The sequence below is a fragment of the Dermacentor andersoni genome, chromosome 4 (assembly GCF_023375885.2).
Source record: "Dermacentor andersoni chromosome 4, qqDerAnde1_hic_scaffold, whole genome shotgun sequence".
Lineage (NCBI taxonomy): Eukaryota > Metazoa > Arthropoda > Arachnida > Ixodida > Ixodidae > Dermacentor > Dermacentor andersoni.
In genome coordinates, this window is record NC_092817.1 from 217,758,788 (window position 1) to 217,785,709 (window position 26,922).

Below are 26,922 nucleotides of genomic sequence, written 5' to 3' on the forward strand. Positions count from 1 at the left end.
AATACGGGAGGCACTTGCGATAGCCAAAGACAAAGAGATGTGCGTAAGCACTCGGTCCATCGGCCTGATCGAAGCTGAAGTCGAGTTTGCCAGGGCGAACGGGTGCAAGGGAACGCTGTATTTCTTGTCCAAAGTATCATCACATGTCGACACCTTGTCACATCTTTTTGTATCTCCCCCCCCGCGCCATATCTCCTTGTATATAAACACGTTCTTTACCAGTGTTAAAAGTTGGTAGTTTGCGCTACGTACCTCCGCGTCTGGTCCTTCACGGTCGTCATCGTAACACTAAGCGCAATATAATCATGAATGCACCTCCTCTCCGCGCAAGTGAAAGAGGCTCATAGCCAGCCATCTGAACCTCGTCCAAGCCATTCAATATTGAACCTCCCCTGCTAGCTGGGAAACCGGAGGAAGACGTACTGCTTGCCTGGCCGCTGTCGTCAACCCAATATCCATACCCCGTATTCCTTCCTAAGAACTTTCTCGCATGGATGCTGTGGTCAGAAGGCGCATCGGGATAGGAAACTCTGACACCGTTTCTCCTAGATCAGTCGATGACTAGGAAATGCAGCTATCCTGACACCTGCCCCCGCCACTGGCCATCATTTGACGCATGGGCGTGCGCAGCGCAAACATCGTCGCTAGAGCAACTCTGGCCTGCTCTCCGGGACCCAGTGCAACCACCGGTGGGAGACCAACATCGTGGCGTACCTGAGCAAGACAGGGCACTCAACAGGACCAACGCCACACTCGCTGCTTGGTAGCCCACTTGGCGACAGCTTCTCGTATTAGAGGTTGGATTGCGCAACATTTTGATGAGACACGCAGAAGAGAAAACACACACCACAGAGCGCTACTTGCAGCTATCGTTTTATTCCCTTTTCAGTGGAATAAATACAGGAAGATACTCACGGGGGAGGGCGGTAGCGACAAAAAACAAAAAAACTAAAATTGTTTTGACAAACATGGCCATCGACCAATGCCAAGCCGGCTTTGTCATTTGATCGTTTTTGCTGCACTTGACATCGCAAAAAAAGGAACAGGATACGAAATTTAATTTCAGATTAGCGCGTGAGGAAATCTAATTCCTTAGCACTAAGGGAGACTGAGGGCGTGCTCACGCACATACTTCCCAAGCGCGCAATCTCAGCGGCTTCGATTATCTGTCGCGTTATTTCGCTGCCATCTTTGTTCACAATCTTACAATTCCTAAAGAATGGCCGACATCCGCAATCTCCACAATGTATTCCAAGGGGTCCGGCGACTGTTTTTAAACGTTATAATCATGTTCCTTTAATCTTTCTTTTCAACATCGTCCGGTCTGTCCGATGTACTTTCTGCCGCACTGAAGTGGAATAGAATATACCACTCCTTCAGTGCAGTCGACGAACTTCTTTCTGCGTTGTGTTTCACAGCCTCGTTTTTGTGTGGCACCTGGGTTTACCTTTGCACACATGCTCAGCAATTTTTCCGGTGCGGAAAACACCACTTTTACCTCGCATCTTTTACCAATTTTCTTTACTCGGTGTGCGATTGAATGAATGTACGGCATCACCACTATTTTTGCTCGTGTGCTTGGACCGCGAGGCTCCTTCCCAGATAGCGGTACCCTGGTTCCGATTTCCTTGAGCAAACATTGTGCCACAGATACTAATACATGGAAAGGATAACCGGCCTCCGCGAGTTTGCGCGTTTGGTCCCGAAAGCTGTCAGCAATGCTATGATGGCACGATTTTTGCAAGGCGTTTCTGTAGCATGACTTAACTATGCCTCGTTTTACGATTTTGGAATGCGCAGATTCGAAGGGCAAAAGAGGCTTATTTCCACGCGGTTCGTATTGCCAACAACAATGACTGGAGCCCAGACTTAGTTTTAAGTCAAGAAACCTAATTGCTCCACCGTCTGGCTCGTCACTTGTGATCACCAATGGCTCTAGCCCCTCTCTGAAAATTCTTTCAAGGTGTGTCAACATCGACTGATTCTTGTTTTCAACGTTGTTCACTAAAACTAAATTATCATCAACAAACCTGAACATACGAGCAACCCGTGAATTCATGAGGCGTGCCGCTAGGGTTCTGTCAATGTTGGCTAGGAACAGGTCACTCAGAATCGGTGCGATAGACGAACCTATACATATTCCTTGTTTTTGAAGGAAAATGGCTCCCTTCCAAGACACGTAGGTGGATTTTAAATACATGGACAAGAACTATAAAAAGGCTTCAACATGCATCTGTGAATCATCTTGAAAGGCAACGTTTCCGTATTTGTCAATACATTGTTCAATGCACAGCAAGAGCTCTTTGCGAGGAATAGAGTAAAATAAGTCTTTGACGTCAAAAGAGTAAGCCAAATACCCCTTGTCAGAATTGGTATATTCCATTCCACTTCAGTGCGGCAGAAAGTACATCGGACAGACCGGACGATGTTTAAACGAAAGATTAAAGGAACATGATTGTAACGTTTAAAAAAACAGTCGCCGGACACCTTGGGATACATTGTGGAGATTGCGGATGTCGGCCATTCTTTAAGAATTGTAAGATTGTGAGCAAAGATGGCAGCCCAATAACGCGAGAGATAATCGAGGCCGCTGAGATTGCGCGTTTAGAAAGTATGTGCGTGAGCACGCCCTCAGTCTCCCTTAGTGCAAAGGAATTAGATTTCCTCACGCGCTAATCTGAAATTAAATTTCGTCAAGTGCAGCAAAAACGATCAAATGACAAAGCCGGCTTGGCATTGGTAGATGGCCATGTTTGTCAAAACAATTTTTGTTTTTTGTTTTTTGTCGCTACCGCCCTCCCCCCTGAGTATCTTCCTGTATTTATTCCACTGAAAAGGGAATTAAACGATAGTTGCAAGTAGCGCTATGTGGTGTGGGTTTCTCTTCTCTGTGTCTCGTCAAAATGTTGCGCAATCTAACCTCTAATATGCTATACCAACACGCCCAGTCGTCAACCTTCGCATGCCTCTCGTAAGCCCTCTCTTTTTTTCACCGCAGCGGCTAAAGGCTCAGATAAGTCGAACAAATGTGTTCCCAACCAACCGCCGCACATGCGACAGGACCTAGCCTGCAGGGCCACTGGTGCGGAACACTACGTGTCGGTCACAGAGAGAATTCTACTCGGTTTCTTTGAACTATATTGAAGACATTTATTAAGGTTTATTGCCACATCTAGAGCGATAATGCTCGCCCTTGTAGCAGATGGACACTTTCGTGTTCAACCGCAAGTTGAGGCACAGCGTCTGAGGTAAGCGTGTCGTAGCCGCCAAAACCAGAACGCGCAGCCTCTACGTAAACACACAAAACCAAATTTCAACGGCCCGCCACGGTAACTTTCAGGGGGCGGAGCGATGCGGGCACCGCCCCGCTCCGCCGTAGACTGCGCAGTACAAGCCCACGATGATAATGATGATGATGATGACCTTGATGAGCTTGGCGCATACCCACTCACGGCGACTGTACAAGAGTCGGGCAGACTTTACTTATGTGTTGAGGTAATGAATTTATAATCTGTAATTTTGTTGCATAAATTGAAGTGAGGAAAGTTCGAAACGAAGAAGGAGCGCAGGAAATGTGGGTCAGTCTTTGATTCCACACAGATACCCTCAAATGAATGCAGTGAAATGCTTTTTGCTGCAGCATGTTTCTAAAATAAGCTCATTATTGCCAAATATATTTAGCAGCTTTTATACTAAGTGAAAGACGAATGTGCGACGAACTGGAGTGACGACATACATTGTCATCAAATTTATTATAGATAGCAAAACCCTCATGCCTGTTTATGAGTGTGGCTGACACCACGTGGACAAAGAAAAAGAAGTGAAATTTTCCGCGGAGCCCGGACACCTCTGCAGAACATGGTGAGAGCCCAGGATCATTACACACGTTGTTGGCTCGAATGGATAGTAGTGGAAGCACTTATCAAAACTCGAGGTCTCTGCATGATTCAGTTCCGTAACTTGTCGGCACTGAGGTTGCACTGTGATTTAGCACTTTCTCATGTCCTACTTCGCAAGTGCGCTTCTCTGAATGGCGCAGTAGCCCAGCGAATGGCGGCACCGGTCAAAGTTCAAATGCTGTGCGTGCTGGGACTTCTCTTGGGCATGGGGTCACCACAAGAGTGACGCCTTCATTTTTTTTTGTGATTCGCGATAGACGAATTGTGTTCCTACGCACGTCAAAGTTACTGCGCCGTCATTACTGTGGCAGACTGTCTTACAACTATGAAAGGGTTCATTGGGTAATTGACGAGGGTGGAAATATGGGTTTGCTGGTCTGTCATCATGGAATGATATATGGATAGCGCAGCAAAACACGGACACAGGTAGAAATGACTGATGAAGAGAATCGTTTTTTTTATTTTTTTAAATTATGGGGTTTTACGTGCCAATACCACTTTCTGATTATGAGGAACGCCGTACTGGAGGACTCCGGAAATTTTGACCACCTGGGAGTGCTTGTCTGCGTCTGTCGTTTCATCCTGTGTCCATGTTTTGCTGCGCTATCCAGATACCATTCATAGGGTAATTATCCTATATGTGCCCTGGATGACACAGACTCGCGTCATCTCTTTCTATAGAGCGCCTGTAGGGGGACTCGCATGCGCTTTATCTCTACAGCTTCGCGACAGCAGACGTGATGTGGCACGTTTGATGCAGCTGCGGAGATGAGTGCGATACACTGACCTCAAGGATCAGTCGAGGGTGGCACCTCATCTGCTTGTAATCAGGTAGCACAAACCCATCACATTTGGGCTTCTTCAAGCCAAAAAGTTGTCTACAATGCACCTTGTACAAGCTGAGCAAGAGCCCTAGAAGTCCACAAGCGTTCCCGAAGCCAAGTCAATGCTCCCTCCGCATTCGTCTTGGGGAAGTCTTGGCATGCTGTTCGTTAGACTACGTGTAGAACTTACCTAGGAAGGCTTATTTTGCTTGCCCGAGAAAATATGCAATCTGCACTGCATAAAAAGAAAGCTTAACTAATGCATATGTTAATCGTGCGCTAATGCAGATCGCTGGTACTGGTATGATTTTCTTAGAACCTGTCACGCGATTCAGGATTTCTAGGAAATGTATTCGACCGAGTCGTTAACAGTACTGCGCGAGCGTCGACTGGGCGGCCGGTCAGCGCTTTTATAATGGCGCGAAGTGACCAGCAAGGCCAGCAAGAATAGCGCATGCGCACAAAGTTCACTCGAAGCACATGTTTCGTCAGCTAGGCTCTTCCTACAGGCATGGCACCACCGCTGTCGTGATTATCTCACTTGAATCTTCCCTGTTTATTGGAGACAGCACGTGCGCGTGAACCCGGACATGTAATTTTTATAACATATGCCGCTGTAGTCTGCACATATCATAACGTAAAGAACAAAGCGCGCAAGAAAAGGAGAATGAGTTGAAGTGCCACATCTGAAACCAGATCGAAAAACTGATAATCCCCTCTTGCGCTACTCTTTCTCGCCCTTGTGATACTGTTGCATCGCAGCTTTGCGCGACTTCTTCATTATTTTTCTGTGCATGCACACTAAAGGAGCACACGCCAAAAATAGAAAAAGAAGGATGCAAGTCAGGGGTACACGCTCCTGCTACCACCAATAAGCTGGAAAACTTGCGCTGAATTATTCGTGCCAGGTGTTGTGTTGTGCTGGCAGAAATAGCCTAGCAGGCGAAGCTTGCGCTTCGAGTGAACTTGGTGCACATGCGCTAGTCTCGCTGGTCTCATCGCTTCGCGCCGTTAGAAGCCGCTGACCGGCCGGCCAGTCGACGCTCCCGCAGTGCTGTTAACGAATCGGTCGACTGCACCTGCATTGAACGTAACTGCCTTTTGCTTCGAACTTAAAACACAGCAGAACCTACTAATTTGTAAAAAGTTCAGTATTGTGTGCTAAATGCATGCGTTTGCAAAGGAATACATAAATTAAAGCTGCTGCATAGATTCTACAATTTGTAATAAAAGTTATGACGGTACAATGTTCACAGCCTGTGTATGGCGTGCAAACAATGTATACAAATGGCAGCCATGGAATTTTTGTGCCGGAATTAAGTTGTTCAAAAAGGAGTGGTCTCCCAAAAGCATTATTATATTTTGCAAGAAAACAGCACTTTAAAGAAATCGGGGTGTACTGCTAACAAAAGAACAATTTGTGCAGCACACAAGGCTGTTGAATGAGGCACATTCAAGTCTTGTAAACATACTGTAAAATGCCTCTTCCATAGCCAGGATTTCAAAACAATGTTTATGGGCAGAAAAACACCACTTTATTTTTGCGTAGTATGTGGTCTATCTATGCGCTTCTTGGTAGGATGCATTGGTTGTATTGATGAGCAGTGCGCTGGCGCGATCCTTGTCTGCTGCCTACTTAAGTAGACGAAGTCTTCAGAATAAAATTTAGTTGCGAGTTAGCGCTTATCCTGTTCTTGTCTGCCTATCTTCTGTTCCATCTTGGATCTGCGCTTACCATTATTCAGTTGTTAAGCATGAACCAACTAGCCCAGCAGCAAATTTTGTTGACGTAATAGTCATGCGGAAACCCACAAGTTGGCGATAAGTAATTATTAACGGGAAAATGAGACATCCACCCAATCGTAGCAGTTGCTACAAAGGAAACCCATATGGGTTCCTCGAAAGAAACGCCTCGCAGTTGAAGGAAAGGGTGGTGGTCCCTTGTTCGTGTCGCGGACCAGGACGAAATTTTCCTTCAACTGCGAGGAGTTTCTTTCGAGGAACCTGTATGGCTTTTCTTCGTAGCAATTGATACGATTGAGTGGATGGCTCATTTTCGCTTTAATAATGTTAGAGAGATGGTGAGGACACTATGCAAAAGGAGATTTCTCCCCATTGTCAGCAGTTGAGGGTATGTGACGGCATAGTTTCCGTTGCACACACCACTTTCAAGCATTATAGGACTGATGCTATGCAAGCTCAATATGTCACTTTTGAAATTACACCATTCTAGGAATTCAATTAGCCCTTACGATGTACAGTTGCTTGTTTTATGCCTGTCTTTCAGGGAATGTCCTCGCAAACCTGAAAAAATGCGCGAAAAGCAAGTACAACACAAACAAGGAGCATCATGCAGGGACCAAAAATAAGGAAGTGCAGGCATCAAAAATACAAGCAAAAGTATAGTGCTAGAAAACCGGTGTAATTCGCTTTATAATTTAAAATGCCCATTCATGTTCACCCAAAGCATCTCCCGTGTTCTTTTGCTGCCTGGAAGTAAACAGCTATTATAGCTTTCCTTCACTCTGAATCTTGTAAGCAAGTGGACTTGAACACCAATTACAACTGCAATAACTGCATGTCATACTTTATTTGGGGTATCCAAAATGTATTTATTCTCTATAGTAGAGTTTATCAAAGTGTATACAAGTCTCCCTATGTATGGAAGGATGGATGAAAAACTTTATTAGGGTCCTTTAGGGCGTGCCCTAGCGCGCAGCGGGCCGCTCCCACGTCAGGACAGAGGGGCCGAGCCTCTCCGCCGCGTCGCGAGCCCGTTGGACAGCCCATAACTGTTCTTCGAGGTTGGGGCTGTGTAGGACAGTGTCCTAGCGTGAGGAAGTGTTACTTTCGTCGCCGCGTAACGCGGGACATCTCCAGAGCATGTGAGGTAAGTTCGCTAAGTCAGTGCATAGTGCACATGCATTTGTCGTCTGAATTTCGGGGTACATCTTGTGAAGAAGTAGGGGGTTTGGGTATGCCTCCGTCTGTAGAAGCCTTAGTGTCAAAGCCTGAGGTCTATTGAGTTTGCAATGTGGGAGGGGGTAGATCCTCCGAGCCAAGTAAAAGTGCTTAGTAATTTCGGTGTACGAGGAAGGAGAGTCCCGATTGTCAGCACCCCCGGCGTCACGCTGCCCGGTAGCTACGCGGTTGATGATCCCTCGCGCAGCTCTGTGTGCCGACTAATTGAGGTTGGGCGGGGCACCCTCGATCTCTCCCATGTGGGCTGGAAACCAGATCAATGTGTGTGGCTCTTTGCTTCCTAATATCCCTAGGGCCAGCTCGGATATGGTTCCTTTGGCAAATGCCCTAACAGCTGATATCGAGTCACTGTAGACTGATGTCCTCTTGTCGTCCAATAACGCCATCGCTATTGCAGCCTGCTCTGCGATTTCAGAGGACGTCGTCCGAATTGAGATTGCGTTCGTTATTTGCCTTTCATGATTTATGCTAACTACAGCGAAGGCCTGTCCGTCGGCGTAGCGCGCTGCGTCTACGAAACTGTTCTCCGAAGCCCGTTCACGAGCCTTTTCCAGGAGAGCCTTCGCGCGCGCCCGACATCTTCCCACGTTGTGGTATGGATGTACGTTTCGTGGGATCGGGGCGACAGTGATGCGGTCCCGCTGCTCTCGAGGGATGCTGCAAAACTTTGTTTTGATTACTCTGGGTGGAACGCCCAGCTCCTGTAAGATGTGTCTTCCAGCTTGTGTGGTAGATAGCCTGACGAACTGGGCCCTCTCCTGTGCTTCCGCTATTTCCTCTAGCATGTTATGCATGCCAAGTTGAAGTAAGCGTTCCGTGGTAGTGTATATGGGGAGGCCGAGAGCTCTCTTGATTGCCTTCCTGATTAATGTATTGAGCTTATCCCTCTCCGATCTTTGCCAGTTGTGCATGGCCGCGACGTAAGTGAAATGACACATTACGAACGCATGTACCAATCTCACGAGGTTATCTTCTCTGAGGCCTTGCTCCCGGTTGACCATTCTTCTGATTAGTCTGATGGCATTGTCCGTATTCTTAGTGAGTCGCAGCACTGTCTGGTTGTTTCAACCACTCGACTCTACCATCATGCCGAGAATCCGGATAGCATCCACCCTCGGAATATAGCCTCCGTCGTTTGTGCGCAGTGTTATGTCGCATTCGGCGAGTGGCTTCCATCCCTTTGGTCTCGGGCCTCTGCGCTTGGGTCGATAATGTAGCAGTTCCGACTTGTGCGGTGAGCACCGAAGGCCCGTGCACTCTAGATATCTCTAAGTAGCATCAATCGCCTCTTGCAGGGCCGTCTCTTCCTGTCCGTCACTACCTCCCGTACACCAGATGGTAACGTCGTCTGCGTAGATGGTATGACTGATACCGTCAATAGCAGAGAGTGTCATGGATAGACCAATCATGACGAGGTGAAAGAGGGTTGGGGATATGACTGCCCCTTGTGGCGTCCCCTTAGACCCCAGCTTGATCATGTCTGAAGTCAGGTCCCCGATCTTAATGGTGGCTTCTCTGTCTGACAGGAAAGATCTCGTGTAGGAACGAAAGTGCTTCCCCAGGTTTAGGCTTGAGATTGTGTTTAAAACGCACGAGTCTTCCCTATGACCACAGTAAAACATGGTGTCGCAACAGCAGGCATAAATGGTCCTTGGCAGTTATCTGGCCATTATCAACAGGTATTGGGAGATCACATGCGACAGTTGACGTAAGGGGAGATTAGAACCTCAAGACAAATTATTATTTCCATACCATGCACTTAACTCTTTTATAGAACCCGCCGTGGTTGCTCAGTGGCTATGGTGTTGGGCTGCTGAGCACGAGGTCGCGGGATCGAATCCCGGCCACGGCGGCCGTATTTCAATGGGGGCGAAATGCGAAAACACCCATGTGCTTAGATTTAGGTGCACGTTAAAGAACCCCAGGTGGTCGAAATTTCCGGAGCCCTCCACTACGGCGTGCCTCATAATCAGAAAGTGGTTTTGGCACGTAAAACCCCATAATTTAATTTTTTAACTCTTTCATAGAAGTAACAGTCAATTTTATTGAGGTGTAAACATGTTACACGAAGCTGACTTAGTTGATAACATCAGTGTAGTTTAAATTTCTGCATAAAAAGTAACGCCAAGCTTAATGAAACGTGCTGATTTCTTACCCCGTCGCAAACTGCGTTTCTTCAACCAGGCGGCTTGGCAAATGGCTCGGTCGTGAATTTTCCCATGTGGGATAGCTTGGAATAGCTTCTGAAATACCAAACCATCTAGTCAGACAACGGAAGTAGTACACAGTATAAGCAGTATTGATTGATATCCGAGCCATTGTCACATACTAACAGTTCTGCGAGCATACGAACATACGAACAGATCTGTTTGGCTGAAGGCAACTGGTCAATAAACCCACACATGCTACCTGAAGGCATCGGTCATGCCGGATTGGAGACCCTCGTAATGCAATGAATGACAAAAAAGGGGTTCAACCAAGGGGCTCGATATTTATTAATAATAGCTTAAGAAGCTAACAAAGTTGCCAACAAGTTGTCCTTCATGTCTTTGTAGATCCCGTACTCGTTACGCCTGCGGCAGAAATGATGTTCCGCATCCGCTGCCAAGATTTGTGAGTGGTGGCACTGGCTGACACTTGCAGGGTTAGTTCCAGTAGCAACACATAAATACTCCACAAAGTGGATGGGAGAACGGCGCCGCGGTAGCTCTATTGGTAGAGCATCGCACGCGTAATGCGAAGAGGTGGGATTGTTCCCCACCTGCGGCTAGTTGTTTTTTCATCCACTTTGATTTCTAATAACTTATCATTTCTTTCATTCAGTTAGTAAGTACAAGAAATTTCCCCTGTCTTGGTACCTTTGTTTGTTAACTTCTTATGCTAATATTTTGATCACTTAACCAAAGGAAGCTGCACCTTTAACGTAGAGAATGCAATGTGCGTAACTGACCCGTTGAACCAGTTAAAAAGCGCGGAAGCCCGGCGGAAGCCAGCGTTTGAGGCGGCCAAGCCAGAGTAGCGAACTAACTGTGGTGCCACGCCACGTTATATTGGTCTGTGAAACTTTGTTCAATCTATTTTATCGCGGTAACAATTATATGGACACGCGCATTTCTGCCATCGCCATCACTGTCGCCATGATGCTCCGTAGCAATTCATAGGGCAATGACATCCTCGCGGCGCGCCGTTTGCTGTATGTGCGAGGGAACACGGGCGAGAGTGAGCCGATAATGGCGACTCAATATCGCGAGCGCGAGGGAGGAATGCCGGGAGGGAGCACACCGTCTTCCGTAGCCATTGAGGAAGAAAAATACTGAGAGCGCCATATGACAATCTTGATGCCTAATGATAAAAAATTTAGAAAAGAAATAGGCCCTAGCCACGTGATATGCAAGCGGTAGATATGGAGCCCTGTAACGTAAAACTATTCCAATATGTTTCTATTGCAATCTCCTGACGCCAAATTTGCGTAACGACCAACGTAGGCACCGGGCGGTCACCCGCAGGGTTGTCTGAACAGACCAATCAAACTCTCTCCTCGTTCATAGGAGGTTACTTTTGTTGGCTTGAAAAACGAATAACATTACCTACACTGAGCGGCTTCTCGTATCTAATTGGCTGACAACAGTCGAGGAGAACGCTCAAGTAGCGAGGGATTCGATAGGGCCGAGCCACTGCACTGAAAGTTGATAGCCGGATGAAGAGGGTGGTGCCGGCGTGTACGATTGGTCGGCTTTCCCTTTCTTAGCTTGCGGTGGCTGGTTATAAATCGCGGCGGCATGCAACGGAAGCTCAAGAACGATGCTAAAACGGACCCTCAGCAAAGAAGAATTGGCAGAATGAGGGGGTAAATGTGCCGAAAGTGCTCAAAAACGTTACACGGCCACGCAAGAAGTTTTATTATACGCAAATACACCCATGCTCTCCGGCAGGTGCGAGTAGTCAGCGTCTGACCGATCGGCGGCAGCCATCCTTTATTCCTTTCGGAACGGGGCAGCCTGCGGCTCTTCCGAAGAAAATTCAGTTTTGTTCGGCATATTAATGCATCTTTATCGCGTACACGTCACTTTGACGCGGTGAGTTCTTGCGGTTTTGTGACGTCGCGTGACAGGCAGTCCGAGTGGGTGCAGCCCGAAAACTTTTTACCAATAGCCGAGGGCTAATGGCCAAAAGGGGTAGAATCAGAAATAAATGTTTTTCTTTTTTCTGTCAAATCATGCATAATCAGTGTGTACACATCATATCAGATGGGGAGGTATCGCGGTTTTCGTGACATCGCGTGACAGACAGGTGAAGTGGGGGTGGTCGAAAAGAGTTTTTGACCAATCGTGGAGGGCTGATAGCAGAATTGGAATAGAAAAGTTTGGAATAGTTTTACGTTATAGCGCCCATGGTCGTTTTGATTTTATTGCGTCTGCTGCGGGGTTTTCGGAATAGGCGCGCATGGTAGGCATGGCAGACGTGCACGCTCAGGTTAGTGAAAGTTGAAGCGTGTGTCGCATTCTGTTATGTCATTCCAGTAACGCACCGAACCACCTCACGTTACGTGAATGCGGCTCGCCGCCCAACGAACAGACAGGCGCCAATTCTGCTCACAAGAAAAGAGTTATCTAGCAGGTGTGGATGATAGTCTAGGATGAGTGGCGCGCTTGGCATGGAACGTGATGACTTTCTTTTGTCTAATCTCTTTTTTTCTGTCTTCGTGGCTCATATGTATGCGCTTTTTGCATTGTAATTCGGTTCAAGTTAGGGCTTCTAATATTTGGTTATTTGGTCAGTGTTTCCATAAGTAATTGCGCTGCCTACCATCATATAGCGTGAGCGCTCATATATCTGTTTTCTCTTGTCATTTCTTCAATGACGCTTCCCTTACTCAATTCTCCCCTTCGGGCCTGTAAGGTACTTTGAAATAAAAAAAATAATGTAGTTATACTTTGGTTTCAATATGTTATTTTGCACCAGACGATATCACCGGCAAGAATACCATCACGTTTTAATGATATTATGTCATATTTAAAAGCTATTGCCACACGGCACCTCGTCCTTGCGAAACAGTCTGTACGAAGAAGGAACAATTTATTAAGGGAAAATGAGACATCCAGCCAATCTTAGAATTGCTACAAAGGTGGATATGAAACTTTCCCTTAATTAATTACTTATCTCCACCTTGCGCCTTTCCGCATAACTATTATGTCAAACTATTACTTTGCTTTGAGTTGTTGACCAATTCGGCTTCGCCCTGCCTTCTGCTAGCTGCCTGTTAGCTCAGATGGTAGAGCAGCTGTCCTGAAGCGGCGGTGGTCCGGGGTTCGAGTCGCTGACCAGGAGGAATTTTTCTTCGACTGCGAGGCTCTTCTTTTGAGGAACTCTTATGGATTTCCTTTGTAGCAATTGCTACGATGGGGTGGATGTCTCATTTTCACTTAACTAATTACTTATCTCCACCTTGCGGGTTTCCGCAGAACTATTACGTCGAAGAAGAAACAACTTCGGAATCACGTACTTCAGAGTTAAGCAACGTTTCTGTTATTAATAGAACATTACACTGATAAGAATAGATTAGATTCTATAGTTGATCAGATGCATTTGCTACGCTTCGAACATTAAGGGAAAGAATTCTGAGTGGTTTGGTGATGGGCTGTCAATTTGCATCTTTTGTTAGTTTTATTGCATACTCGAAGTTGAAGGGATATTTCGCGACTGACTTGTTTTGCGCGATATCTCAGTCATAGCATTCGTTAATGGGCCCCAAGTATAAACGTTCCCATCAATTTTCGATTTGACAAACGTTGGCTTAACTTTCGCTCCTTCTGCTTCGTCGTTTGGCGCAGAGTGCCACAAGTGCGCGCGTATTTGCTTTACTCTTTTAGAAAAATCTTTGGAAATAGAGAGTAGTGTGTCTTTAAGTTTATAATAGCAAGAATGTATTTTTTTTTTATAACCAAACAGTCGGTGGGTGACAGGACGTTCTTGATTATATCTGCGGGTGGCTATCCTGTGGATTCTTTCAATAGTTTTTACTTCAATCCCAGGCGTGTTTTTCAAAATGTTTTCTTTCACGTTCTTTTCAAGTAAGGCTGCATTTTCGTTAGGTTCTTGCAGTACATCATAGATAAGCAAGTTGTTGCGTTGTCTTCTTTTTTTTATTTATTTATTTAAAATACCTTACAGGCCCTATGGGGGCATTGTGTAAGGGGGGTTACAAAATCAAGGCAAAAAAAAAAAAGAGTAAGCAGCCTTCTAAAGTGTAATACACAGGATACGCCTCAATGCAGGGCTCATCAACATTACTACCAAGATCAAAACATGAAAAAGGAACAACTGAATTAATGAAAGGCCACAAAGGTACACTTAAGAAAATTACACGAATAAAACTTAACGTAAGGCACTAATATTAGAAAGTAAAATACACAAAAAATGAACACATCAAGGAGTACAATTCTTGAAGGGATATTTCTTCTGCCTAAATTGTCCAATTTCAATGTCACTCTTTGGATTTTATCTTTCGTGGCATCACATTTGTTTTCGAATTCGGCCGATTTTACAGAGGAGCTGTATTGGCTAGCCGATTCGTCCGCCCGTTTGTCTGTCACCTGTACGCCAAAATCTCTTCCGGCGTAAACCCATGCGCATGCACGAACAAAAAAAGAGAGAAATACAGGCGCGCGTTCGGCAGCGCCAGTAGTGATGCCGTGGCTCTCCGTCGCTGGCGAGCGCGCGCGCAGCAGTTTCATTCCGGCTCCGAAATAGGCAGGCAACGCGTCATACGTACTTCTCAGGAGCAGGCAGCTTTCGATCAGCGACGCTGCGAGCAGAACAGGGAACGAGCTCGTCTACGCCGGGGCGATGCTGCGGCCCGGGCACAAGAACAAGCTCGTGCAGCTGAGCGCAAGCAGCAACTGCGTACCGAGGATCCGGCAGCCTACCAAAGCGTCATTTAATGAACCGTCGGGATTAACGGAGTGATAAACAACGGGGCCACGCGTTTCATCTGCACTGGTTAGCCATCTGTACGTAGTGCTTGGGCGCTGATTTTTTTCTTCACATCGGTTAAGAACGTTGCATATCATTTTAAAATGTAAGTCTAGTTTCCGTGTTACGCACTGTTCGCTCTAGCTTTATGAATTTAGAGACCAGTGTCTTTAATGTGTTGTCTGTTTTAGTTTGTTCTTTCAGAATTTGCTTTAAAAGATCATTGCTGGGCGAGTATCCGATCCTGTGTCTCATGTCGGACCGGGATTAAGCTCAACATCACTAGATGTTAGTACCAGTAGCCTAAATACATTGTAGCAGTCACAAACCATGACAAGATGAAAGTGTGGACTTGCCAGCACCAACAGAGTCACATCATTATCCCGTGAAAGAGGGTACCGAACATTTGTGACTAACCTGCACAGCAAAAACAGCAAAGAACGAGCGAGCATCGGCTTCTTGTCGGTGCTGCGAAGTCCAGTAAAGCGTCCCGCATTATGTGCCGACCACTGGCGAGTGCTCGCCTGCGGTGGCATAACCGCATCCGCGTCGTGGTAGCTGCGCTGTTGAGGTGGTTCGGCAGTGATCGGGGCTTGCCGCTGTCTGACGTTCGGTCAGCTGCGGCCACCGGCGTCGATCCGTTTGTGTGCGCGTGCGGGGCCAGTCCGGTGGTGAAGCTGCTTGGCCACAGCGCGATCTGCACAGCGAAATGAGCAGGAATAGCCGTCGCCGTCTGCTCGGTACTCCTTATAGTAGTACTACTCCTTGTAGTAGGATATGTGCCTAATATCCTAACCATTAGTTAGGATATCACGCGTATTTGCGTGATGGTGATTGCGTGATATACGTACGCCAGACAGTGTTTTGGTGGGGCCCAGCTTAAAACAATTTCTGATCAAAAACGGCTGCTGGCTTAAAACAACGTCCCGAATTTGAAAGAGTGCCCATTTACACTCGATCTGGCGCTACCACAATAACTGAAACTTCTTAAGTTCGCATACCGGGAGTGACACTCTCCAGTTAATCACCGTTGCACACTAGCTACGTAATATTAGGCAAGCTTCCACAAGAACACTCCACCGTATTCGTCGCACGGAGCATCAAAAGCAGCTGGAGCTGCAGGTGTGCAGAACCTGACGGCTTGCACGTCAGCACGTCAGCACGTGCAGCTGCAAAATTCTGTACCAGGCACTGCTTCAGCGATTCACCTTGGCACAGTGGACTTCGTAGGCAACAGTCGGGTGGCTGTGCGTGCAGCCGTAGTGCAGCCCCTACAATAACGGTTTCATGACATTTATTTTTTCATAACTGCAAATTATCCTATTATCGTGAACATACTGATGCCCATGACTTGACAAGAAAATTTTACTCCAAGAGCGACAATCTCCGTAGAGGTTCATCATAATGATGAAAGCACATAGAAATAATTCCCGCCAGCTTCCGTTTCCCGTCGCAGCAGTTGAAAAACATGGCAACGTTAAAGCGAATTCGAGGGCAAGCATGGCTCATAATGGCGACCGTGAAGCCGCCATTTGTGTCCTCTCCTGGCCCAGAAATTAAAGTTGCCGGCACAATAACATACGGAGGTTTTCATCAAGAAGCCGGACATTCTTATTCCAAATGCATAATCAGTTTCTCGCTAAGAACAACTGAGTTATAAATAAGAAAGTCTGAAACTCCTCGATGAATAAAAATTGTTCTGTCGCGTTACATGCAGTGAGTGGAAATAGCGAAAACACAGTTGGGCGAGTTGGTTGAGTGTTACGAACGTGTAAAAACGTTTAAAGAGCCTGGAAAATAGAAAGAACCAGACACGCGTAGCGCATACTTTCAGCTTTTATATTTGAAAACCCTGTGTTGAAATATACAGATTACTTGTGCCAGCTATTACGCGCCGAGAAAGAAAGAACACGGATACTTCTACATGAATAAAACCAAATGCACCTTGTTCAGAGTCTTGCTCAAAAACTACCAGTACTTTTTTGTCACTGATTTGCGGCTTTTAATTAAAAGTGATTATCCAACCTTTTACATGTTCTGTGGCAGTGATGTCAATCAGGTGGTTGTTTACCGGCTCCAGATACGGAAGCCCACTCCGTGTAGGAGCGCATTAAACGTATGAGTTCACACGAGGACACGGCAGATCCAATGCACAAAAGGTATCCGCTTTTCATATTGTCCTCTTGCCTAGGTGACTAGACTAGGGAATCTGATGACTGTATCGCGGCCAATCACTATCATCCTATCGGTCGCAATATTCGGCCCATAATATTGCACCGTTCCGCCGAACTCTCCTCCGATGTTGCACCTTCGCCCCCGAATATTCAGCAATCTGGGGATCCGAGGCCGAAGCCGTTCACACGGTAGCATTCGACGTTGGCACTATTCATTAGTTCAAGTTGTCAGGTTTAGGTAGAGGGGTCTTTTGTTGACGCGTGAACAATCGGCATCAACGCTGCGTTGACTTCTGGATATGCGCTGATGAATGGGTTGGGTTGCCTCGTGGTAATCGCCCAATTAAAGCCCTTGGCCGCGTTGAGACGTAACTAGAATCGTAAGACACGTCAAAGTGATGTGAGCAACGTACACACAGCGTGGCTACGTTTCCTGCAAATGTCTGCGAATTATGAAAATTACTATGTGACCGCACGCCCGTGCTGAATAGAAGCGCCATCAAGCAGTCTCAGTGGGAAAGCATGGTACTCATCTCTGACTTCTTCAGGGCAACGCATTTACGGTGATGCGGAAAAAACACCGTTGCAAATAAATGTTTTCCTCTTCTTCCTTGGTTTTCATACCGAATAATCGAGGCCTGTCCAACGCGAACTCAGCGGCCAGACACACATGAGAGCTCACGAGGATGTTCAGCCGTCTGCGTTGTCTGTCGCCATCGCAGATTGCTTTCCAGATGCGGCCGCGCCATACGCAGCCGCCGCCTCAGTGATCACGGTTCACAATGGTTCGACGCGGATGGATAAGACGCGAGAAAGCGATAACGGCTTATTATGATCGCGACGTCATCACCGCATTTGTCGCCGCCACTTGCAGTGCTTGCCTCCTAAATTCACCTAGGCTCGCCGTCAGCAGCAGTTCGTGTTACCGCAGCGCTGTTTTTGTTTTCATCGGATCGAGTTTCATACCATCAATAACGGCACCAGGCTGCGGAAAAGTCAGCAAGTCGCTAAGTGCTTATGCATACTTAGATGACTCCCAGAGAAGTTTCTGCGTAAATTCTTTTTTTTTTCTCGCAGGCTTTCTCTATCTGCCGGGGAAAATAAGCACGCTTGGTCTACCTTCCTGGAAACACTTCATTTTTTGCCTTCTACGAACCTTTACTATACCCTATTAGCATCTCGACAATTAAAACAACAAGGAAATAGTTCGATAAGTGCTTTATTTATCAATTGAATGTAAGTTAACAAAACAAGTACTCGCGGTTTCTCAACTAGACTATAAGCAACGTTCACTTGCTTTTGTTTACTTAAAATATTCCATACCTTTTCTTAATTTGGTGCATGATCGCTGGTTCACCCTCTATGTGCACCTACATGTGCACCTACCTCTATCTAGCGCTCTGCACTCCTGTAGCATCCACGCAGCAAAACGTCGTGAAGCTGACGGAAAAACAGGAGGAGCAGGAGGCGAACCATCAATAGCAAGAACTTAGCAATCTCATTTCCGCATAGTATAAGGAAACTGAAGTTTGGCAACACAAACTTTGATTTCAATTTTATATGCTTCTAAGAGCTCCCGTACAGTTTTATCTTTAATGTTAAAGTGAAAGCTTGGCCGAGTTCATATGACATACTTGGAATTAAAAACAGCGCAAAAAGGCGTGACACCAGGCGAAGAACAACAGCGCTGTGTTGGTGTCTTGCTTCGTCTGGTGTCTCGTCTTGTTGAGCTGTTTTACGATTCCAAGTGTGTCTTTACTTCAGCAGGGCATCTGCAGATCAGAAAAAAATCGGCAGCACTCCATGTCACTATGACTGTCGACGGTAATGCGCTTAGCATTGAATCATAATAGCGACACATCGTATCGTCACCGTCGAAACTAGCTATGTGTGAGACGTGTACTGCAGCTGAACTACTCTTTAGCAGTTCCCTGCGAACACTCAAAGCCATCTAGCGGCACCGTCGCGAAGCCTGCGCGTGACCTGCGCCATGCACGGGGAGCCGGTACCTGTTAATGCTGAGAAACGCTTAATGCGGCAACTGGGCTCCACTGTCACGCTTCTGGATGGATGGATGGATATTATGAGCGTCCACTTTGGAACGGGGCGGTAAGTTGCGCCACCAAGCTCTTGCTACTATACTGCCTAATATCCTACCTAGGTTAAACAATGAAAAAAGAAACACTATGCACTACCACGCCCAAATTTTTTGATCCCCTATTGCGAACTGTGCTTTTGTACGTCTCCGTCTTTTGTCGTTTCCCTACTTTTCTTCCACCAATCCTCCAGTCGCCTCTTACTAATGTCTATTGCGATCATGTTTGCTTTACCACTGCTCCCCCTGAACCCAAGGGCTTCAAGGAGGCCAGTGGTGTCTAAATCGACCGCTGGGTAGACGTCTTCACATTCTAATAAAACATGCTCCGTAGTTTCACTAGCTTTACCGCAGCAAGCACATGCTTCTTCTTCCTTCTTATATCTCGCTTTATAGGCGCGTGTTCTAAGGCATCCCGATCTCGCTTCGAAAAGTAATGAGCTTCCCTTTGAGTTATCATAAATGGTTTCTTTCTTGATTTCGTTTTTTCCTCTTAAGTAGTTACTCATGGCAGGTTTCTTTTCCATTGCCGCCACCCATGAGATTAATTCAGCCTCTCTGACTTTCCGCTTGACCTTCTTTGTTGCTGTGTTGCCCACCCTACAGGCCGCATACTTGCTGGTAAGCTTCCCAGTTCTTTTCCTCCACTGTGAATCAATGTTCTTCCTGTACAGATACTTGAACACTCTCCCAGCCCGTTTACTTTCTTCCATATTTCTCAGCCGTTCTTCATACTCAAATTTACTGCGAGTTTCCCTCACTTCAAAACTAGTCCAGCCAATATCACCCTGCACAGCTTCATTTGTAGTCTTCCCGTGAGCGCCCAATGCGAGGCGACTCACTGACGTTTGGTTCCCGTCGAGTCCTGATTGTCATCATCATCATCAGCATGATTACGCCCATTGCAGGGCAAAGGCCTCTCCCATACTCCTCCAACTACCCCGGTCATGTACTAATTGTGGCCATGTTGACCCTCCAAACTTCCTAATCTCATCTGCCCACCTAACTTTCTGTCGCCCCCTGCTACGCTTCCCTTCCCTCGGAATCCAGTCCGTAACCCTTAATGACCATCGGTTATCTTCCCTCCTCATTACATGTCCTGCCCATGCCCATTTCTTTTTCTTGATTTCAACTAAGATGTCATTAACGCGCGTTTGTTCCCTCACCCAATCTGCTCTTTTCTTATCCCTTAACGTTACACCTATCATTCTTCTTTCCATAGCTCGTTGCGTCGTCCTCAATTTAAGTAGAACCCTTTTCGTAAGCCTCCAGGTTTCTGCCCCGTACGTGAGTACTGGTAAGACACAGCTGTTATAAACTTTTCTCTTGAGGGATAATGGCAACCTGCTGTTCATGATCTGCGAATGCCTGCCAAACGCTCCCCAGCCCATTCTTATTCTTCTGAATATTTCACTCTCATGATCTGGATCAGCAGTCACTACCTCTCCTAAGTAGATGTATTCTCTTACCACTTCCAGTGCCTCGCTACCTATCGTAAACTGCTGTTCCCTTCCGAGACTGTTAAACATTACTTTAGTTTTCTGCAGATTCATTTTTAGTCCCACCCTTCTGCTCTGCCTCTCCAGATCAGTGAGCATGCATTGCAGTTGGTCCCCTGAGTTACTAAGTAAAGCAATATCATCAGCGAAGCGCAAGTTACTAAGGTATTCTCCATTTACTCTTATCTCCAATTCTTCCCAATCCAGGTCTCTGAATACCTCCTGTAAACACGCTGTGAATAGCATTGGAGAGATCGTATCTCCCTGCCTGACGCCTTTTTGATCGTATCTCCTTGCCTGACGCCTGATTGTACCCCTGTTTTATTGCAAACAGCCGCATTTCCAAAAGTAAGTCCTGGAACCATTACACCTTTCCACATGCATCGGAGGACCTCGTACCTATTGTATCCCCATAGCGCTCTGTGCTTCATTATGGCTGCATTTCTCTTCCCCTTTACTGTTATGGTTTTTTCCTGTGTTTCCATATATCCATTGCCATATACCAAGGTATTTATATTCTGTTACCCGAGGTATTTCTTGGCCCTGCATCTCCACTGTCTGTTGACTGTTTTCATTGAATACCATAACACCTGATTTTCTAACACTAAATTTCAAACCTGAATTGTTGGCTTCCTGTCCGCAGATATTAGCCAGACGTTGCAAATCACTTTGCTTGTTAGCTAGCAACACAATGTCGTCCGCATAAAATAAACCTGGGAGTTGCTGCTCTATTACTGTACCCGCCTGCTTGTATGAGAGATTAAATCTGATATTACTTCCTTCTAGCGCCCTCTCCATCCTCACCATGTACATCCGCACCATCCCCACCATCTCTTTCTTTCTACAGACACTGCGCCATCTAGTAGCACTGCGGAGAAATGGCCTCCGAGATAAGCGTGGAGCGACAAGCGTGCCTGCGAACTCCGAGGATTGTTTCCTCACTTGCCGTACAGCCAGTGACACAGTGGCACATACTCATTGAGCCAAATTGGGGAGCAACTGATTGAAGAGCCACACATACCCAGTATACTCATGGCGCAGGTCCCTCAAGGGTTAACGTGGAAGACATTTATAAAAACGTGGTCCGTACCCAGTGCATTTGTTGCGCAGTCTGTTGAAGCGTCGGGTTGGTGTGCTTAGGGGACACTTGTGACGTGGGTTCGCACCCTCCACTAGCGGAGGAATTTAAAGGATCTTTTCTTTTTGTCATTGTAGGACAGTACACGCCTATTGGTACATACCCACTGACCCAAGTTCGTATCAGACAGGTTAATTGAAAATGAGCGCAGACCAATTGGCACATACCCAGTGCTCCAAGTCAAAGTTCTTTGAAAACTGAATGAAACTCAAAGTGCAATGAAAACTAAATTTCATTGAAGAGCGTACATACCCATTCCCACATATACGTTGGCTCATGTCGGCGTGAAAGAGATTCGCTGCAGAGCGGTACGCATTAGCCACATTCTCAGCGACTCACTCTGGTCTGACAATTGGATTCAAGCCATATTCCCTCTGCACAGCCAGGCCGATGCTGTAACTATTGGACCATGAACTATCCAGTGACCTTCTTGGGCGGGAAAACAGTTAGTACCCAACATAGATACATACATACATACATAGCCCCCGGGAAATGCGTTAGGTACCCGAAGAATGCGAACGCATTAAAACGCGGTTCACACAGTCAATATTAGCATTTGCTTTCTGCAGCTTTCTTATCTGCGGTATCTTTAGAGATGACGAAACCGGTTACGTTTAAGTATGTAACCTCGTGCGTGATGCATTGAGTAGAAAACAAGTAAGGCATCGAACCTCCCGACAAGGTTCTTGTGACGCGGCACAAACAATAGCGAGTGCTGTTCTACAAGGGTTGGAATAAGATAATATTGCAGTTGAATGTAAACAAATTTAGTGCTGCATAGAAGGCCGCCCTTTTCTTATGCGACTATGATCATGCATGGTCAGAGTTGTATAATCTTGATCATGCGATTCTTAAGCTACTTATCATGCGTCGTGGTGTTCGCCATCTCAAGTACGCTAACTCTCCAAACACGCCTGCAGGAAGATCGCGTTGAGTAGAAGGAACGAAGTTCAACGACCAATATCTTTCTAGATTACCAGTAAAATGTGGCACTACCATTTAGGTATTCATTAATTGGTCTAAAATTCATAAAGGCACACATGTAATAATATGGACGGCGTAGTGAGTGGCTCTGGTTAATTTTTTAACCAGAGCACTCAAAGATCTCTAGACAAGCGATTTTCTTCTCAGCAATAAGCAGTGGTATATAAGTGAATGAAGAACCGCGAGATGTTCCTTTGGAAGTAACGCCCCAGATTGCTAAGGCTATGGCTGAATGTGTTCCCGTACCTGTTTTTTATGGCTTCAACAATCGCCTGACAGATATCACCCCAGTTGCCGCTTTAATTTCTTATCGCTTGGTGTTTAGACTCCGTAACCTGCCTATTCTTCTTTTTCATATTTTGGTAAACTGAAACATTGCACCGAGCAGTTGGCGTTGCGTTACATTGGGACATGAAGCAGATGGCTATTAATGGGATTCCTGTTCTTTGGGAACATCGCCTACTTTGGGATGTGTATGACATTTGCCCGCACCTTTGTTCGCGCCAACTTGGGGCGCTGAAGGTGTAACTGGGCATTGGCCACTGGGTGTGTGCCGGAACTTTGTTGATTCGGTGTGTTCAAGTGGTCGCGTGACACTAGGGGCGTTATGACGTAAAGCCATTCCAAACTATTCTATTCCGATTCTGCAATCAGCCCTCTGCGATTGGTCAAAACCTTTTCTGTACTGCCCCCATTTAATCTGTCTGTCACACGACGTCACGAAAACCATGATAGCTCCCCATGTGATATGACGTGTACACACTGATTACGCATGATTTCATGGAACAAAAGAAAAATAGTTATTTCTGATTCGACCCCTTTTCACCATTAGCCTTCAGCTATTGGTCAAAAGTTTTCGGGCTGCACCCACTTCACCTGCCTGTCATGCGATGTCACAAAACCGCAGAAACTCACCCCGTCAAAGTGACGTGTACGCGATAAAGAAGCATAAATATACCGAACAAAACTGAATTTTCTTCTGAATAGCAGCAGGCTGCCCCGTTCCGAAAGCAATAAAAGATGGCTGCCGCCGATCGCGCAGACGCTGGCGACCCGCACCTGCCGGAGAGCATGGGTTTAACTGCGTATAATAAAACTTTTTTTCGTGGCCATGTAACGTTTTCGAGCACTTTCGGCGCGTTTAAGGCCTCGTTCTGCCAACTCTTCTTTGCTGAGGATCCGATTCGGCGTGATTCTTAAGCTTCCGTTGCATGCCGCCGCGATTTTCGACGAGCCATACAAAGCTAAGTAAGGGAAAGCGGACCAATCACAGACGCCGGCACTACCCTCTTAATCCGGTTATCGATATTCAGTGCAGTGGCTCGGGCCCATAGAATCCCTCTCCCTTCGGGCGTGCTCCTCGCCTTTTGTCAGCCAATTAGATAAGACAACACGCTCAGTGTAGGCAATGTTATTCGTTTTTCAAGCAAAGAAACAAAAGTCACCTCCTATCAACGAGGAGAGCGTTTGATTAGTCTGTTCATACGATCCTGCGGGTGGTCGCTCGATCCTTGCGTTGGCGGTTACGCAAATTTGAGGTGAGGAGATTGGAATAAAAACATACTGGAATAGTTTTACGTTATAGGGCCCTACGTATGGGAACATTCTTGTCCAATTACCCCAGAATGGGTATGTGGCACTGGGTAAGTGCCCAGACAGACTAGAACAAGAGGCAAGAACTGATGAAGTCAGCTGTAGCACTACATTGCTACAATGCTAATACCATTAACGTCGCCATTCACCACGAGATGGATTCTGCTGAAATTTTTTCGACATCAAAATGACGCAAGCCTTATTGTCTCCCATGACCCTCACCTTGACTCGTGCCAAATTCTGACGCCTGTAGAGTTTGTTCCGTGGCACGTGGGCATACTTGTTGGTGGGTGCGATCTCTCATTCTTTTCGGCACTTACATGGACACTCTTTTCTGCTTTCCTTAATGTGAGTATGTCACTGATGATTCCTTCGAAATGCGCAGGCGGCCCAGAAGGCAAAGCATCCACCGCTCGTCCTGGAAGACGGGTAAGTTTCTTTGGTCCGTTTGGCATAATTGCTTCGAGGAAGTCGCATTGTTCGCACGGTCAGGTCAGAAACAGCTGCCGCAAGGACAAGGCTACGAGCGCGGTTTCGTGAATGAGGAAGCAGGTCCCAAAACCCGGTGATGTCACGACGAGACGCAATGATTTCAAGCGAGGAAAGTGAGCCGCACGTCACGCACGAGGCGACACATTCGCGCGACCCTGCGAGGGGCGGGGTTCCTCAGCCAGCTGCAAATTACACCCATAGACGAAGCGACGCATGGAAGCCAGATTAAACGCTATTCTTCAAACTGTTGACGTAGCGCACGCCCTGCGAGGTGTCAGCCACAGTGCGCTGAATAAGATGACGCACGTCTTGGTCATTACGAGCGAGATATATTAGTACGCACAGCGTCAACGTCAAAGTCTAAAAGCTAATTTCGAGCAAGAAACCATAAATTTTGCCTAGTTACTATTTTTCGTAATTCACGGCTGTGTTATGATTCTCTACGGGAAATTCTGAACAATATTTTGCAGTCGTTCAAATTTGTTTCAGCAACTTATTGGGTATGCAGAACCAACGTATGAACAATGATGACTAAAATATCATAAACATCATTCCTATAGGCAGCGCACATCTAAAATTATTTTTATTGCTAGATCGCAAACTCACTCAGACCAAGCTCTTACTGTCAGTGTGAGTGAGCCCGGCTGAGCAGAATTTTGGTGTGTCTTAGTCCGAGTGAAGCTGGATGAGTAGCATTTTAGTGAGCCTGAGTTTCAGTGAGTCCTAAGCATATAATACAATTTGTGAGTGAGTCTCACTGAGCTGCGCTTATTTTGCTAACGTATGTTTTCATTTTATATCTCGCTAATCTTAAAATGAGGACATGGTGGGACACAAATAGGAATGGTCATCGTGATTTCATCGCATTTTTCATAAGGGAAAGTAAATTATGGAGCCGGTGAACTTACTACATCAACCTTCCGCCTCTCAAACAGCAATAAATATCATTACTGTAAAGAAAGTTCAGCAGAACCCATCTCACGATGACTGTCGATGCTAATGCGTTTAGCATGGAATCAATAGAGCGGCGCTACTTATTGCCATTATCCAAACGAGGCATGTATGAGGCGTGTGCTGCAGCGGGACTCTTCTTTAGCGCTTAGGTGCTCACAACAATGATGATATCGGCCTAACAGAGTGGCCCAACAGGACTATCACAGAAACGCTCGCTGTGTGCGTCTCTACAGACCACCGTGACTGTGATACCGCTCTGGCATTCGTCGTATTCGCCTACAATGCGTCCCGCCATCATTCTTCGGGTTTCTCTCCGTCCTTTTCTCTTGTATGGGCGAAACTCTATATTACCGTTTGACACGATCCTCCGAGCCGTTCTCGATACAACGTCAGAATATGCCCGAAATGTAACATCTAGAGCTACCGAGGCACGTGAAATTGCACGCCTGCTTCTGACCACTTCCCAAGAAAGCCAACGACGCATATATTACGCTAGCCTCCCCGATTCCCACTATAACCCTGGTGACATCGTGCTTCTTTGGAAACCACCACGGCGAGCTGGACTTTGTGAGAATCTGGTTTCGCCCTACTGAGGCCCATACCGTGCCTTGCGTGAAGTGACAGACGTGGCCTACGAGTTACAACCTCTCGATACTTCCACACCTCTATCCTCTGATATCGTTCATGTCGCTCGACTGAAGTGAGATCACTCATACCTACCAAGCGCCAAAATGGCGCTTTCGCGGTCGGGAGTCATGCTACGAGGCGCAGCAGTAGTGAACGATAATGAGAGGACTGTCGAAGACGACGATCGGCGATAGCCGTGCGCTGTTGTTCCATACTACGTGCCTATCATCGAGGCGACGGGAGCCCCCATTTCTCCGCGACGAATCAAGAATTCGATGAGGGGGAATTCAAGAAGCACCCAGCCATCTCCGCGACGAATCAAGAATTCTACACGGCGGGGGGGGGGGGGGGGGGGGGTGGAGGGGTCTTTTTGCTAATGGCTACGATCCTGTTCTCTGTCCTGTCCTTTCAGGGGTGCCCCAAGGTTCTGTCCGTGGGCCCCTTCTTTTTATAGTTTACATAAACAATCTACCTGATTGTGTTAATTCCTCTATTAGGCTTTTTGCAGACGATTGTGTTGTATATCGCATGATTTCCTATCATAATGACACGTTCGCTACTACAGATCGACCTTAACAATATTTCTGATTAGTGTAACGCATGGACAATGAAACTCAACGCAATGAAGTGCAAACTAATGAAAATTTCTCGTAAACTTTCCACTAACGTTTGTGAGTATAACATAAATG

At 46.5% G+C, this 26,922-nt stretch overlaps 1 protein-coding gene across 1 annotated transcript in view; it reads left to right on the plus strand.

The window, feature by feature from the left end:
• Positions 1 to 3,660: 3,660 nt before the first annotated feature.
• LOC129386665 (uncharacterized) overlaps positions 3,661 to 26,922 on the plus strand; it is a 182,204-nt gene continuing 158,942 nt past the window's right edge. Inside the window, exons 1-2 of the mRNA XM_055074785.2 lie at positions 3,661 to 3,861; positions 24,546 to 24,589. Coding sequence (XP_054930760.1) covers positions 3,859 to 3,861; positions 24,546 to 24,589 — 47 coding nt within the window. The 5' untranslated portion in view covers positions 3,661 to 3,858. The remainder of the gene's footprint in view (positions 3,862 to 24,545; positions 24,590 to 26,922) is intronic.